Source organism: Cladophialophora carrionii (genome assembly GCF_000365165.1).
Source record: "Cladophialophora carrionii CBS 160.54 unplaced genomic scaffold supercont1.11, whole genome shotgun sequence".
Lineage (NCBI taxonomy): Eukaryota > Fungi > Ascomycota > Eurotiomycetes > Chaetothyriales > Herpotrichiellaceae > Cladophialophora > Cladophialophora carrionii.
In genome coordinates, this window is record NW_008481818.1 from 563,782 (window position 1) to 577,889 (window position 14,108).

A 14,108-nucleotide genomic window follows, 5' to 3' on the forward strand; every position below is an offset into this window, starting at 1 on the left:
ACTGCGGCTTATGCTGTAAGGCTGGGATTGTTGACTGCATCAAAGTCACCCCGGTTCACCATGGTCATAGTGAAGTGCCTCGGGCAGGCAACCAACTGCCTCTCGCTGCAGGGTTAGTGACAGGAAGCAATAAGGGATGTCACCACGGCATGGACAGGAACGTCCTTTCTATTTCTTCTGAAGGACTGCGACTGTTCCAACCAAGGCATGACTTTGACAAGTCCGATCTGGATCCTCAACGCTTCTGAGAAGGAAGTCCCATCTACACGACAGCTCTTTCCATCCACAGTATCCTACCTTCCGCCGGATTACGCGACACAATGAACTGCCGCGAGCATGCTCGGGAGCAGGAGTTCCTCCCCATCAGCGATGACTGCTCTCCAGAGGAGACATTGCACGAATACACTACTTCCAGCTCTTACGCCGCTGGAGAACCAGGACCTGCAATCGATATCGACTGGGATGGGCCATTTAGCAGTGAAGAGCTAGATTATTTCCGGTCCCTCCCAGAACAAGACCTGAAAGCAATCTACCCTTACGGAATCCGACCACCAGAGAACCTCGGCCCCCACACGCCCTTCGACAGATACGACCAGTTCCATCAGGCACTCCTCAACCTTGCAGCTGGAGTAAGCTTGCGCGATGTCATGCGCAATGGTGACTTTGAGATTGACGGGAAACAGTTCGTCATGCACATGGCCATCTTCTGTGTCAAGTCTCTTGGTTATACCGATCAAGACCGCTCCACACTGGATGTTCATCTCTCGGGCCTGGGCTATACTGCTGCTGCTTCTCATGATGATGGTGATCACGATGATGGGACAAATATCTCGCACAGCCCGAGTGCAGAAGCATTTAGTGATCTACCTGAGGACCGAGATGAGAACCAGCATGAGGACGTAGTGGAAGGCACTGACAACCGACAACCACAAACTGGGGCCGTCGAGCAGAGTGATATCACGCCGCTCATTGACCAGTCAGTCAAACCTCCTGAACCTTCCTCGTCCAAGCATGATCCTCCCAACGAACGACTTCAGAAACACGACCTGCCTAGCAACGCCGTGCGCCTAGGGACGGTCGCTTTGTCGACTTCCTTCAAGTTCCTGCTGACAGCCTGGGTGAGATACGCCGTTCTCATCATGATCATCTGCTTTTCATACGAAAGCTTAGTGCGTCCCCATTTCGCATCTTGCTCAAATTCAGCCAGACAGCTCTAAGCCTGGGAATCTACGCTCGAATGCTTACGGTGGATGGCAAACAAAAAGGCAGAGTCGTGGGACCGCCGTTGCAGACTCGTGGAAATAAGAACATGGCTGATGCAATCATTACGGTGGGCGGGGGGCGAATACTCTGATAAGTGACGGACCAAGCGATGGTCGAGGGGAACAGCTGTTGAAGGCCACCCAAGGCAGAGGTCCCTTCGAAAAACTTCTTTCGACCCAAGGCTTGAGGTGAGGATAACTGACCTCACGGGAGATATGAGAGACCCAGCCACGACTGCTAGTCGTTGAGTTTGAGTGAACAGCGAGACTGAATGGATCAGAAGACCAACACGTTGGATCCCGCACCAACCACTTCCGGATTTCGACTGGTATGCTAAACTGGCTCTGACAGAGAGCATTTCACATGCAAAGAATTTCACCGAAAGCGCTCTAATTTGAGCTGAGCGTCTCGTGAGGAACTCATGTACCTATCCAGAGATAGTAGTCTTCGGGCTACTCTAGGATGAAGCCGACATACGATCTCGGATGGCTGAACATCGATTTTTCCCAGACAGTCGTTCCCAAGGTATCCGTGATTTGCTTTGGTACTTGAACCAAAGCCAGGTGCTGACAAGGGAGACAACCAGGGTCCAGCTTCGTGCAGCCCTCCACACGGGTAATGGCTTCCGGCTGGACGTCCCTTCAAGGCGGTCCGCCATGTAAAGAGAGGCGTACGGCCCTGTTCCTTCCTTATGTGGTAAGGTTTCTGTGCTACCGGAACGGGAATACAAACCTCCGAACACAGGGACCCGCGTAAAACGACTCGGCTTCGTCGTAGCCTAACAATGAGCTGTTCAAGCTGGAGTCCACGGTTTTGTTAGCCATCCATTCTCCTCACCGATATGATGTGGAACACCCACTCAGATGACTTTAAAAGTATATGCTTGGCAAATGAACAAGCATCCTAAGACTGTCCCTGAAGGTAGCGACCAGTCTCGGGCATCGGCTGTCTGTTTGACTTAATACCTCGGTAGATCGGTAGGCCGGGCACCTCGTTAGGCTCAAAGGTGCCCCTGGGATTTTCTCCAGCCCAATCTTCAACTGGCCTGGCGGATTGCTGCGTCCCATTTACGATAACAACGTCTCTCTGTCCATCTTTGTTTATGTTGCAGCGTTTGCACTTACCATCGCGAGAGCTAGCTCGGGAAACTCCCAGCGCAGAAACTCAACCTTGAAGGAAGAGAACGCGTCGCGCTGCTGTTGCGCAATGGAACCTGTACGAGTGCCAGCTCTCATCACTGACAAGCTCCGGCCGCACGCAAAAGAGGCACTGGCAAAAGTAAAGAAGTTTGTCGAAGAAGAATTTATGTTCAACCGTGCTACAGCATCCCCTGCCCGTTCTGATAGCCATTACAGGTATTCCTGCAGATGAGGTCTTCGAGGCTCAATTGGCTCTCCATCCAGATCAAAGATGGAAGTCAATGCCTCCCATTCTCGAAGATCTGAAGAAGCGCGCTCGCGAATTGGGTCTGTGGAATTTGTGGATGCATTCACACTTTCAAGAAGGACCCGGCTTCACCAACGTCGAGTACACACTCATGTGCGAGACTATGGGACGCAGTCACGTCGCACCCGAGGCTATGAACTGCAGTGCTCCTGATACAGGGAACATGGAGGTTTGCCATTCCGTCCCTTTATCGTTGTTCCCGCTGCAGTGGAATTCCGCATACTGACTGCAATAGTTACTCGCAAAATATGGGACCGAAGCGCAGAAGCAACAATGGCTACGACCTCTCCTCGATGGGAAGATCAGGTCAGCCTATGTCATGACAGAAATCGACGTTGCCGCATCGGACGCAAAGAACCTCGCTCTGGAGATGCGTCGAGAGGGTAACGAGTACGTGTTGAACGGCGTTGTAAGTACCACTACTATACTCGAGCAGCCATTCTTCCAGCTTACACCCATAGAAATGGTGGATCAGCAGCGCCGGAGACCAACGATGCCAACTGTGAGTTGAGAAGAAGCAGTCTCGAACTTCACACTCACACGCCTGCTCTTCTAGGTATATCATCTTTGCGAGGTCGAACCCGAATGACCCGAACCCGACAAAGAGACATAGTATCATTTTAGTTGACTCGAAAACTCCCGGCATTGAGGTCATACGGCCCCTGCGGGTCTTCGGCTTTGACGGTCAGTTCTCTGGAGGCGGGGTGATTCTACAAAATGCTGACCTGATATAGACGCACCCACTGGTCACTGTGAGGTTCATTTCAATCACGTCCGCGTGCCTGCTTCCAACATCATCCTGGGCGAGGGTCAGGGATTCGAAATCATGCAAGGACGCATGGGCCCCGGCCGTATCCACCACTGCATGCGAGCCATAGGATGTGCAGAGCGAGGCTTAGAGTAAGTCCCTACCTCTTCTTTCATCGTTCAGACTCTCTGACCATCGATAGGTACCTGATCGCCCGAGCAAACAAACGGATGGCGCACGAAGCGCCACTGGCCAACAAAGGTGTCGTTGCCGACTGGATTGCACGATCGCGCATCGAAATCGACGCTGCGAGACTCCTGGTCCTCAACGCCGCAGATAAGATCGATAGCGGTAACGCGAAGGACGCCATGTCCGAGATTGCCATGGCCAAGATCTATGTCCCCAACGTGGCTTTGGCGGTGCTGGATCGGGCGATCCAAACTCACGGCGCGGCAGGGCTCTGCCAGGATTTCCCTTTGGCCAGAATCTGGACATATCTGAGGACGGTGCGGATTGCTGATGGTCCCGACGAGGCCCATGCCGCTCAGCTTGCCAGGACTGAAAACAAGCGGCATCGGAACATGTAAGTTGGCGCTCTGAGCCTCTGGTGTAACACCGTCAGATGCGAACTCTGATGCTGATATCTCCTTTGACAGAATCGATGTTATTGCAATGCAAGACGCCACGCGTCGTGCGTTGATGGAGAAGTACAAGATCAATCCCCGCCCACGCCTGTAGTGAGTTGGACGGCTAGCAGTGTAGGAGGAGTTTTAGGGGCTAGAACCATTTAGCCTGAGTGCTATGAAGGCCATGAGAAGGGGACACTAGAAGTGTAGTAAGAAGTACAAGTTCGAGCCTGCTCTCGTCTCTTCATGTCTGCTATTGTGCGAGACAGATACCAACTATGAAGGCTGGAGATCTCGATAGCATCAGTACTTCAACCAATCGAAAAGGGACACATGTTTGTGAACGCGTAGGTGGAAATGTGCCGATCATCTGCAAATATCCATTCTATATTCTCCTGTACAAAGTCCACGGCGCGTGTATAGAGAGACTCCCTTCCCACCGTCACCGTCTACCACCTACTCAATCCTGTGCTCCTTCGTTTGTTCTAGAACAGCCACGCTCTCTCGAACGCCGATGTTGCATCTCACGGACCTTGCTTTGACGCCTTGTAGGACCAGAGCTGCTTCTATATCCCAGTTGAAACCCTCAGATGCCTCTACGGTTCCTTCGCCTGTAATCTAAAGACGCCCCACCCTCTCCAGTCGTGTGTTCCCAGCCATGCTCTCTCGCTGGGCTTTGAGGCATCTTACCATTCTTAGCGCCGCCCGTGCGTACGGAAATCTTTCCCGACCGAGTATCAACGAGTCCTCCCCCGTCGCCTGCCGGACTGCGTGTCTGGCCGCTATGCCCTGGAGCATGACACTCGTGCGAAAGATCATAAAGGCGTCAGCCCAGACGACTTCGGCGGCTGGGTCCCATCCCACCACTTCACGGTACCATTCCAGACATTGAGCTTTGCTCGGAAGACCCGGAGGACCGCCGCCGAGGCTGAACGCCGGATGAGAGTGCTGCTTGATCTCCTTGGACGTCTGTGTCACGGTCCAAGGGAGCACGAGGTTGCTGAGATCGGAGAGAGGATGGCCTATGGTTGAGATTTCCCAGCTGTAGTGGCACACGATCTAAGTCAGCCTTTTCATGTCTCTCTGCCTGAGTGTCTGTCTGTCTGTCTGTCTTGTCTGTCTAGGGGTTTATTGGGCCCACTCACTCTAATATGCCTATGATTACCGGCTTGGTCTTGTGGAAGACCAGGTTATCGATCTTGTAATCCCCGTGGACGAGGGTGCCTCGGTCTTGCGGCTGCTGTCCTTCGTCTGCAAAGTACGCCACGAGTTCGTCAGTGCCTGGTATCTTGCCCACCGGCTCGTTGGTATCCACGTCAGTCACTTTCGCGTAGGACTCGCAGAGGTTTTGCAGCGTTCTGATCTGCCGATTGTAGAAGCCGCGTGGTTTCCCGAAGTCGGCGAGCCCAATGAACGCTGGATCGAGACGATGGAGCCGCGCGAGTGTCTGAACCGCTTGTTTCCACCTTCTCAAAAACTGTAATTAGCTTTTGTCGTTCAGTGTGTCATTAGTTCAGGTCTGTCTGCCTGTATGACAGGACGGGCATCAAAGACAACCACTCGACATCCTTGGGCCCACGTACATTGCATTCCTCTCGTCGGCGGAAACTCCAGGCATCCAGGCATCCTGGAAGATGCGCCCGTCTAGAAACTCCATGATGTAAAACGGTGTCCCGATCACACTGCTGTCCTCACACAGGCAATACACCTTGGGAACTGGGATGTCGGTCCCATTCAAGGCCCGAATCACTCGATACTCCCGCTCGATTTGATGTGCCGCCCTCGTGAGCAGCTTTCCCGGTGGCTTTTTGCGAAGCACGAAGCGTTGACCCCGACTGTCGGTCAATTTATATGATGGATTGGACTGTCCGAATTCGAACTGTACAGTGTAGACAGGATGAGACGTCAGTGGTGTTCGCTCCTCGAGGTGCCCATGGAGTCCTACCTGCTGTATTTGGACCGGTACATGAATGGCGGGAACATGGTCTTTGAGAAAACGTTGCAAGGACTCTATATTGATCGGTTGTCGCATTTTGTGGGGCATGTGTACTGAAATCGTTCCGGTGCGGATGGGAGAAGGACAAATCGCAATAAACGTGCCCACAAGGAGATCGATCAGCGATATATATGCTCGCGCCCCTCCTTAGGCATTGTCCACCCCTCACTGGGCATGCCTCGGATGCGATATTACTGTCGTCTTTGGCTTGGGAGCATTCTAGACACGGACTATCCTATAGATCACCATGGAGGTGGCAGGCACCTCTATCGGATGTCGCCTCCAATCAATAGTAGATGGCAGGGACTAGACCAAACCATTCATTTACGTGGTTTTTGATACAGTATAGGCCCATTGCTAGAATTATCTTCCAACAGATACCCCTCCGTGCCTGAGCTACATTGTCTACGGCCACGGCCACTGCTGTTGGCGGCTCAAAATTCGCAGTAGTCAGTTGGGTGCCACCGACCGAGACATTGCCCTACCGTGTCCTTTCAAACACTATTGTCAGGTGTCCTGGAGGCTTCGACATTCTCGGTGACGATGTCGGTGTTGGCCTTTTCCCCGTCATGATCATGAGTTATGATGGTATGAGTGTTGTGATCGATTTCAATATCACGCTGATAGATGGCGACCTCGTCGGCGTCACCGAAAATGGCAGCGATTTCCTCAAGAGGCATGCCCTTGGTGTCGGGGAAGAAGAACAGCATGATGAGGCCACCGATCGTTCCGGGAATGATGAATGCGAGGTAGAATTTCCAGCCGACGTTCCTATGAAGAAGTACCAGTCAGCGACAGCGAAATTTCGACCATTTAGGTCACTCACTCAAAGGCAGTTGGCGCGGCTTGGAGCCAGATGATGTTCATGAGGGATATCATGGCGACTCCCAGACAGACGCCCTTGGCTCGGATGTGGCTGGGGAACAGCTCGTTGAGGTAACTGAATTGTGTACCTATGGTTGCGCATGTCAGTAAAGAGTTCGTACCCTTGTAGTGTAGCTTGGGAACCTACCATCGAGACAGAAGCCGTAGAAGATCTGGAAGATGAAGAACATGGCCACAGCCGCGAGGAGGGCCGATTGATTGTTGGAAGGCACAAATTCTGCCACCAGCGCCGCCTCGATGATCAGGGTGACCATGCAGCCCAAGACACCGAAGGACATGTAGCGGTTCCGAGCGAACAGGTCAACGGTCGCCATGGCCATGATGTTGATTCCCAGGGTGAGAGTAAGCCATGCTGCAGGATAAAGAAGTTGCTTGACGGGGCTGAATCCAAGGTTTGCATATAGCGTTGGTCCATAGTCTAGCGACATCGTCAGTGATCTCTCACCGGATCAAGCTTCAAAGTAGGCTTACTGTTGATGACCAGCACGCCAGAGCATTGGATGATGCCTGTCGTCCCAATCGCAAGCAAGCAGCGCTTTCGGTACGATGGCTTCCTGATCATGTGCATCCACGAATTGCCCAGAGTCTTGTCAATGGCGATCTGCTTTTTGATTTGAAAGTACTCGGCATTGGCGAATTCGTTGTCGGGATCGCTAGGGTCGGAATGCAACCTGAAGAGAATCTGCTTCGCTTCGTCGACACGGCCCTTCATGACCAGCCAGCGAGGCTGAACGTTTCCGTGTTGTTAGCTTCGATCATGGAGCGTACAGATACGAGGAACGTACCGATTCTGGCACCCAGTACAGGCCACAGAGAAGCAGGAGAGGCCAAGCGCATTGAAGAGCCAAGGGCGGGCGCCATGTGGCCGAACCTCCGTCCCAGAAATAGAATCCAAAGCCGACCCAGCCCTGAATAGTGTAACCGAGGATCAGGAAGACGGCATGCACATCGACCAATGCTCCTCTCAAGTCGACCGGCACCACTTCAGACATCCAAATCTATGCGCCGTAAGCAGAGAGTCGCGCGGCCAGGTATGATGTGGGATAGAACAGACTGGGACGGCGGCGAGAATCATGAAAGCCGCGGCTCCGGCAAAGAATCGAAAGAGCAAGAACTCGGCAATGTGCGTGCTCCCGGCTAAGAAGGCGCCTGAAACCACAGCAATGATAGCTGGCTAAGACATAGTCAGCTTAAGCAATGTACAACCAGCGGTCTCAATACTGACCACCGCGATTGCCCATTTCCGACCCCATCGGTCTGCAACATATGGGAGCATCAGAGTCCCCAAAGTGCCGCCGGTCTGGAAGAGACCGTTCATGGTGCTTATCAAATCGGTTCCATTACTTCTGGTGGCGAGGTCGAAGTAGGCGATGAAAGACGGCTGGCCTGTTCGTTGACATTCTCGGTCAGTCCAGGCGAGGAGGAGTCAAAGCAGCAGGGCCAAACGCACCTAGGGTCGTTCCAATGATGGAGGCCGTGTAGCCGTAGGTCATGGACCCCAGCCCGATGAAACACAGCAACAACACATTGTACGCGTTGATCTTTTGCTTCTTGACACCTTCGCGATGCGGCATCTTGATGGACCCTGTTGCGCGGACGTGAAGAGGAAGGTAGTGATCCCCCTTCACAAGGCGGCCTCAACTGCCCTTTAAGAGAGTTTCCATAGCGCGACTTACCCGAGGTGAAGAGAGGCAAAGTAAAATGGCGTGGGCATCCCCGGACAATCCGATTGCTCGATGCGGGGAAAAGGAGGATCCCAGCCTCATTTGCCATGCTGGTCTCGGCCAACATGTGGGGGTGGATAGAGTTCCTGACTCGCTTTTTGCGAGGCAGAAAGCTCAGGCACAGGGCGAGTCGGCCTCAGTCTAGACCATTTGCGACGTCGAGGCCTCCTGACTCGCTGCCCTCGGACGGCGCAACGCGCGTGTCGGTGGAAGAATCGCTCCCACCGGGTACAAAGGAATCTGAAGGCGTGAAGCTGCGAAAACCACATCCCGGTCATATCGTAATCCAACAATGGCTGATCTTGGACTTCCATCGTGGAAAGACCTGCCACGCGTAGAGGGTCTGCCTCATGGTTGCGCCTGGGGGTTGTTCGACAAAGATGGTGTCCGGGACGAAATTGGCACGTTGAATCTTCTTACGCCCGAGACGGTGGTCAAAGCCCGAGACGAGATCCAGACGGGCAAAAGCGTCGTTTTGAAGTATGAGATGCACTCTTAGTCCTAGATCTGGACGGTGATGGTAACCGGTTGACCTGCATAGTTGGCCTATTGACCACGTTCACGAGCCAGGATTTGGTCGCATTAAGCCCGCGATCAACATCACCGACTGGCGAGCGAAAGGATCACCTTGGTATTCATACGATGATGAGATCAGTCTCAATACCCAGTCTGGAAGCCAGTGGGACGGTCTAAGTATATATTTGCACCGGAGCAAGATACAGGTACCCTGTCGCTGACATCTGCTTCCAGGACACTGGGGCCACAGCGGTACGGGCCTGTACTATAATCGCATACATCACGATGAGGTTCTGAAAACAGACCGTATTGGGATTGACCGTAAGTCATCCTTTCGGCCCTTTCTTCCGATCTTTGCATTTTGACATTGGGCCCAAGACTGGAGCAAACGCGGAGGCATCGTCGGGAGAGGCGTCCTCCTCGACTATGTCGCATATGCGGCTCGACACAACATTCAGTACGACGCCATGACCCGACACCGGATCACGTTGGATGTTCTGAAGGACATCGCCAAAGAACAGAATGTGACTTTCCGTCCTGGAGATATTTTGCTCGTCAGGTCGGGCTGGATACGGTGGTACAACGAACACAGCCCGGAAGAGCGAATCGCCAAAGTCAAGAATGGATCGAAATATGTGGGAGTAGATGGGTCAGAGGAAGTGCTCGAATGGCTCTGGAACACTCACTTCGCCGCTGTGGGTGGTGATGCCATTGGATTCGAAGCGTGGCCACCGAAATTGCCCTGGTGTAAGTCAATGCCTCCCCACTCCTTCGGCGAAATACAACTTCTGACAGGCCTTCTCTCGTTCAGGTCTGCACGACTACATCCTCGCGCTCTGGGGCATGCCTCTTGGGGAACTATGGGACTTGGAAGCTTTGGCGAAAGCATGCGAGACTCATAAGAGATGGAGCTTTTTCATTACCAGCGCTCCTTTGAATACTCCAGGAGGAATTGCGAGTCCTCCGAACGCCATAGCAATATTCTAGGACCAATCAAGCTGCTACCCAACTTCCTTAATGTTGGCCCTCTCCCAGCTCAGGTATATCTGTGGCGAATTGGCTTGTGCCGCAATGTACCGATGCTCTGGATCCTGATCCTGCGCCGGGAGAAAAGGCTGGACTTGTGATTGCAGCCTTGCTTATACGTGTCTCGCATGTCCAAGCAGTCCTAATTGACACCAATGAAGCGCATTGGCCCAGTGAGCCGGCGGAGTCGACCGAAAATTGTTTAGACTTGTAGCGCTTGCTCCCCTAGTGTCGCGGGGGTCTGAACTGTTTCACTCCCTGGCGTCCTAGAAGGAAATGCAAGGGACAAACCGAAGTCTTTGCAAAACATAGCCTCTTCGGCGACATAGCAAGCCCAAAGTAATGGCTCGGTAACCATCTACCATACTCCATCGGCATTGGGGGCATCACTCCATTCCCCTGTCTCGTAGCTTTACACGTTAGCTACTGAAATTGGATACCCCAGCACCCTCCCCTATGTGGTGGAACGATAGGTTAGCGTAGTGTAATGCCATTGACCGTCAGCATGGAGCGAGTCAGGTCTCCAGCAGCCTGGAGCGGACGCCGAGCCCCAATGGTCCAGCTTTGCCGACCAGCAACCGAGGAAGGAACCAGTATACACCTTTGTCCAGATCGTCTCGCCGTCCCCGGCAACGACAACAATAGCAATCACATTACACGACTCGCTGTACATCGAGAACCGGTGACACAATGTCGACGGTGACCACGCCCAAGAGACGTCTGGAACAGCTCACCGGGCAGATTGCCCAGCCTCCCATCATCGATGAAGGCACATATAGAGGAATGCCGCGCGTTGCTCGAAGGGCCGGCGATTCCGCAGCACAGTGAGTTGCGTGAGGGAGACCCAGGACATACATACCAAGCATAGAGTAGCACACAGCATACAACCTGCATCCCCCGGTACCTGTGACCCTCGCACGTCATATCTATCTATGCTATCCCCGGGCCCCCCAAGTCCTTTGATGTATGCATCTATCTGACCATGTGCCGATCCCCAGACGAGCCATAGGCAAAGTCGTCATTATCACCGGATGCAATTCGCCACTAGGTATGGGCCGAGCAACAGCGCACCAGTTCGCAAGGAACGGAGCCCGCGCGGTATACATCTGCGACTACGTGGACGATCACCTGCATCTCCACGTCGACGAGCTGAACGAACTGTACCCCAACGTGGATGTGCATGCGCGGACGTTCGACGCCGGAGACGAAGCTGGGGTCAAGGCCGTCGTGGCCCACGCCATGCAAACCTATGGTCGGCTGGACGTGTTCTTTGCCAACGCCGCCAACTCGGGCACGTGGAAGGAAGTGTGGGAAATGGAGGTCGACGAGTTTGAGCGAACCATCAGGACGAACTTGACCAGGTACGAATGTTGAGATCTCCGACTGCTTGAGCTGTGAATATGTTCTTCCTATTGCGACCACCACTGCTCCTGCTGACACCTTCATCACTTTCCAGCGTCTTCTTGGCCATCAAACACGCCGGCCCGGCCATGCAGGTCACGAGCAGAGACAAACCCTACTCCAGCGGATCGATCATCGCGACGTCGTCGACGGCCGGTCTGCGCTCCAACGGAGGCAGCACCGACTACAGCGCCGCCAAGGCTGGGGTGGTCAGCCTCGTCCAGACGGCATGCTACCAGTACGCCGGTCGCAATATTAGATGCAATGCCATTGCGCCGGGGATGACGCATTCGGGCATGACGGAGCCTGTGTTTTACGGTCCCGCACGCGAAAGGGGCACCCTGCATAAAGTCGGACAATTGTGTCCGCTCCGTCGCGGGGCAGTAGCGGACGAGATTGCGAGAGTCGCCTTGTTCTTGGGCAGTGACGAGGCCAGCTATGTGAATGGTCAGGTATGGGCCGTGGACGGTGGTTTGAGCTCGGGCTTGCCTTATAAGCTGGGCAGTATGGCATAAACAACAAATGGATTCGACGACGATGCTGCTCTTGCCCATTTCTTTGTCTAGAATATACCCATTCCTTACCGATATCTCAGATTACAGCTTCTGTCGCGAGGCGACCATGCGCATCGCGTCCCTCTTCGCCCATTCCTTCATGACTTTTCTTTGAATCTTGCCGCTGGCCAAGCGAGGGACCTCAGGCACAAACGCAACCCCCCCAACTAGACGCTTGTGCTTCGCCACTCGAGCATTCAGCCATTCTTGGACCTGCGTCTCCGTGACTTTGCCTCGCGACTCTTCCTTCAGCGCCACGTATGCTCGAGGCCATTCATTGTCTTCCAAGGTAATCCCGACGACTCCGGCGTCGGCGATATCGGGATGCTCTATCAGGGAGGCTTCCACTTCCGCAGGCGACACTTGCAGTGCTTGGACCTTGATCAGTTCCTGACAGAGAGATTCACTTGATTAGCTTGTGCTATGCTTGTGGCGTGAGACATTCCGTGCAGCATACCTTTTTCCTGTCGACAATCGATAACCATCCTTCGCGGCTCATCATGGCCACGTCGCCTGTCTTCAGCCAGCCCTCGACAGGGTCAAATGAGTCGAGCGTGGCTTGTTGGTTTCTCCAGTATCCCAGACATATCTGTGGGCCGCGGACGTAAAGCTCGCCCGGCTCCTCGACGCTTGCCTCATCGCCGTCCTCGGTAATCATCTTCACCTCGGTGTTGGGCATGACTACTCCTACGGACCCGGTTCGGTGTTTCTCATAGTACGGCACTCCGGTCGCCGCGCATGTTGTCTCGGTCATGCCCCAGCCTTGGGTAATTCGCACTTTCAATCTCCGTGACACGCTGGCCTCGAGCTCTTTGGAGAGTGGTGCAGCTCCACATAGAATCTCCTTGACGCTGCTCAGATCGTAGTCGGCGGTCTCGGGTCGCTTGTTTAACATGATTAGAATCGGAGGGACGGTTTGAAGCCGTGTGATTTTGTGGTCCTGGATGATGCGAAGGTATTCGACGAAGTCGAATTTGCCGATGACGAGCATGGGGATGTGGTTAATGGTTGCCATGAGGATGGCGTAGCATTGTCCATAGGCATGATACAGGGGCAAGAACCCAGCCCACTTTTCTGAAGGGTCAAAGTCATACAGCGATTTGATCTGCTTGACGTTCGAGATGACGTTGAAATGCGATACGCACACTCCTTTCGGCAGTCCGGTGGTCCTAGACTCTGTGTCAATCGTCTATGTCGACCATGCCAGCGTCAAGAAACATACCCGGACGAGAAGTTGATGGCCGCGATCGTGGTCTGCGATTCCTCGGGACTGAGCTTCTTCCATTGCCACGTCTCACCCTGTTCGGGCGTTCCAAGAATGTCGTGCCAGTCAGGAAGTCCCTCCAACGGACCGGTCCTCCGGTCCGAGAAGACGTATAATTGTAGACCTGGAACAGCTGATTTGGCGGCAGCGGCTTTCGCAGTCGAGAGCAAGTTTGGGTGCACAAGCAAGATCTTGGGTTGTAGAGTCGTGATTTGATATCGCAATTCTGCAAGTGGCAATCATCAGTCGTCCATAATATTTACATTCTTCACGGCTCATGCTTTGTGGCCTTTATATACCCACCAGTCTCTGTAAAGGCTGGATTGGCTCCAGAGAATGCAGCACCAGTACCCACGATCCCGAGGTACGATACCGGGACCATAATATGGTTGGGGGTGAAGAGCAAGCATCTATCCCCTGGCTGAACCCCCAATCGTTGAAGCCCGAAACCAAGCCTCCTGGCCAAAGCCAAGGCACTCTTTGGGGACTGCCAGTACGACGGGTCTGTGGCATCTATCCACAGCGGCTTGTCGGAGACAGCTTGGTCTGGAGGGAAGAGGAAATCTAGAATGCTGCATTTCTGCAACGGCAAAGACGCGAGCTTTGAAACGAACGGCATATCCGACGCAACCTGACACAGGAAATGAGTGAGTCCAACG

General features: G+C 53.6%; 7 protein-coding genes across 7 annotated transcripts; 4 read left to right on the plus strand and 3 right to left on the minus strand.

The window, feature by feature from the left end:
* Positions 1–320: 320 nt before the first annotated feature.
* On the plus strand, positions 321–1,354 carry G647_09924 (uncharacterized protein; the record flags this gene model as incomplete). The annotated part of the gene is made up of 2 exons (XM_008725916.1): positions 321–1,118; positions 1,166–1,354. The coding sequence occupies 2 exons, from the start codon at positions 321–323 to the stop codon at positions 1,352–1,354; spliced, it is 987 nt and encodes a 328-aa protein (XP_008724138.1).
* A 1,115-nt stretch (positions 1,355–2,469) lies between these two features.
* On the plus strand, positions 2,470–4,044 carry G647_09925 (uncharacterized protein; the record flags this gene model as incomplete). Its single annotated transcript, XM_008725917.1, has 7 exons — positions 2,470–2,578; positions 2,619–2,878; positions 2,945–3,118; positions 3,171–3,211; positions 3,266–3,393; positions 3,444–3,609; positions 3,660–4,044. The coding sequence occupies 7 exons, from the start codon at positions 2,470–2,472 to the stop codon at positions 4,042–4,044; spliced, it is 1,263 nt and encodes a 420-aa protein (XP_008724139.1).
* A 657-nt stretch (positions 4,045–4,701) lies between these two features.
* On the minus strand, positions 4,702–6,127 carry G647_09926 (uncharacterized protein; the record flags this gene model as incomplete). The annotated part of the gene is made up of 4 exons (XM_008725918.1): positions 4,702–5,125; positions 5,229–5,549; positions 5,667–5,962; positions 6,029–6,127. The coding sequence occupies 4 exons, from the start codon at positions 6,125–6,127 to the stop codon at positions 4,702–4,704; spliced, it is 1,140 nt and encodes a 379-aa protein (XP_008724140.1).
* A 446-nt stretch (positions 6,128–6,573) lies between these two features.
* G647_09927 (uncharacterized protein) lies at positions 6,574–8,538 on the minus strand (the record flags this gene model as incomplete). Its single annotated transcript, XM_008725919.1, has 8 exons — positions 6,574–6,850; positions 6,906–7,032; positions 7,092–7,382; positions 7,436–7,691; positions 7,750–7,962; positions 8,019–8,138; positions 8,190–8,350; positions 8,415–8,538. 8 exons carry the CDS (start codon positions 8,536–8,538, stop codon positions 6,574–6,576), a joined length of 1,569 nt encoding a protein of 522 aa, XP_008724141.1.
* A 442-nt stretch (positions 8,539–8,980) lies between these two features.
* G647_09928 (uncharacterized protein) lies at positions 8,981–10,191 on the plus strand (the record flags this gene model as incomplete). Its single annotated transcript, XM_008725920.1, has 5 exons — positions 8,981–9,168; positions 9,230–9,381; positions 9,439–9,525; positions 9,583–9,951; positions 10,016–10,191. 5 exons carry the CDS (start codon positions 8,981–8,983, stop codon positions 10,189–10,191), a joined length of 972 nt encoding a protein of 323 aa, XP_008724142.1.
* A 1,005-nt stretch (positions 10,192–11,196) lies between these two features.
* On the plus strand, positions 11,197–12,146 carry G647_09929 (uncharacterized protein; the record flags this gene model as incomplete). The annotated part of the gene is made up of 2 exons (XM_008725921.1): positions 11,197–11,591; positions 11,687–12,146. The coding sequence occupies 2 exons, from the start codon at positions 11,197–11,199 to the stop codon at positions 12,144–12,146; spliced, it is 855 nt and encodes a 284-aa protein (XP_008724143.1).
* Positions 12,147–12,227: 81 nt separating this feature from the next.
* Positions 12,228–14,068, minus strand: G647_09930 (uncharacterized protein; the record flags this gene model as incomplete). The annotated part of the gene is made up of 4 exons (XM_008725922.1): positions 12,228–12,575; positions 12,643–13,354; positions 13,408–13,675; positions 13,753–14,068. The coding sequence occupies 4 exons, from the start codon at positions 14,066–14,068 to the stop codon at positions 12,228–12,230; spliced, it is 1,644 nt and encodes a 547-aa protein (XP_008724144.1).
* Between the last annotated feature and the right edge of the window lie 40 nt (positions 14,069–14,108).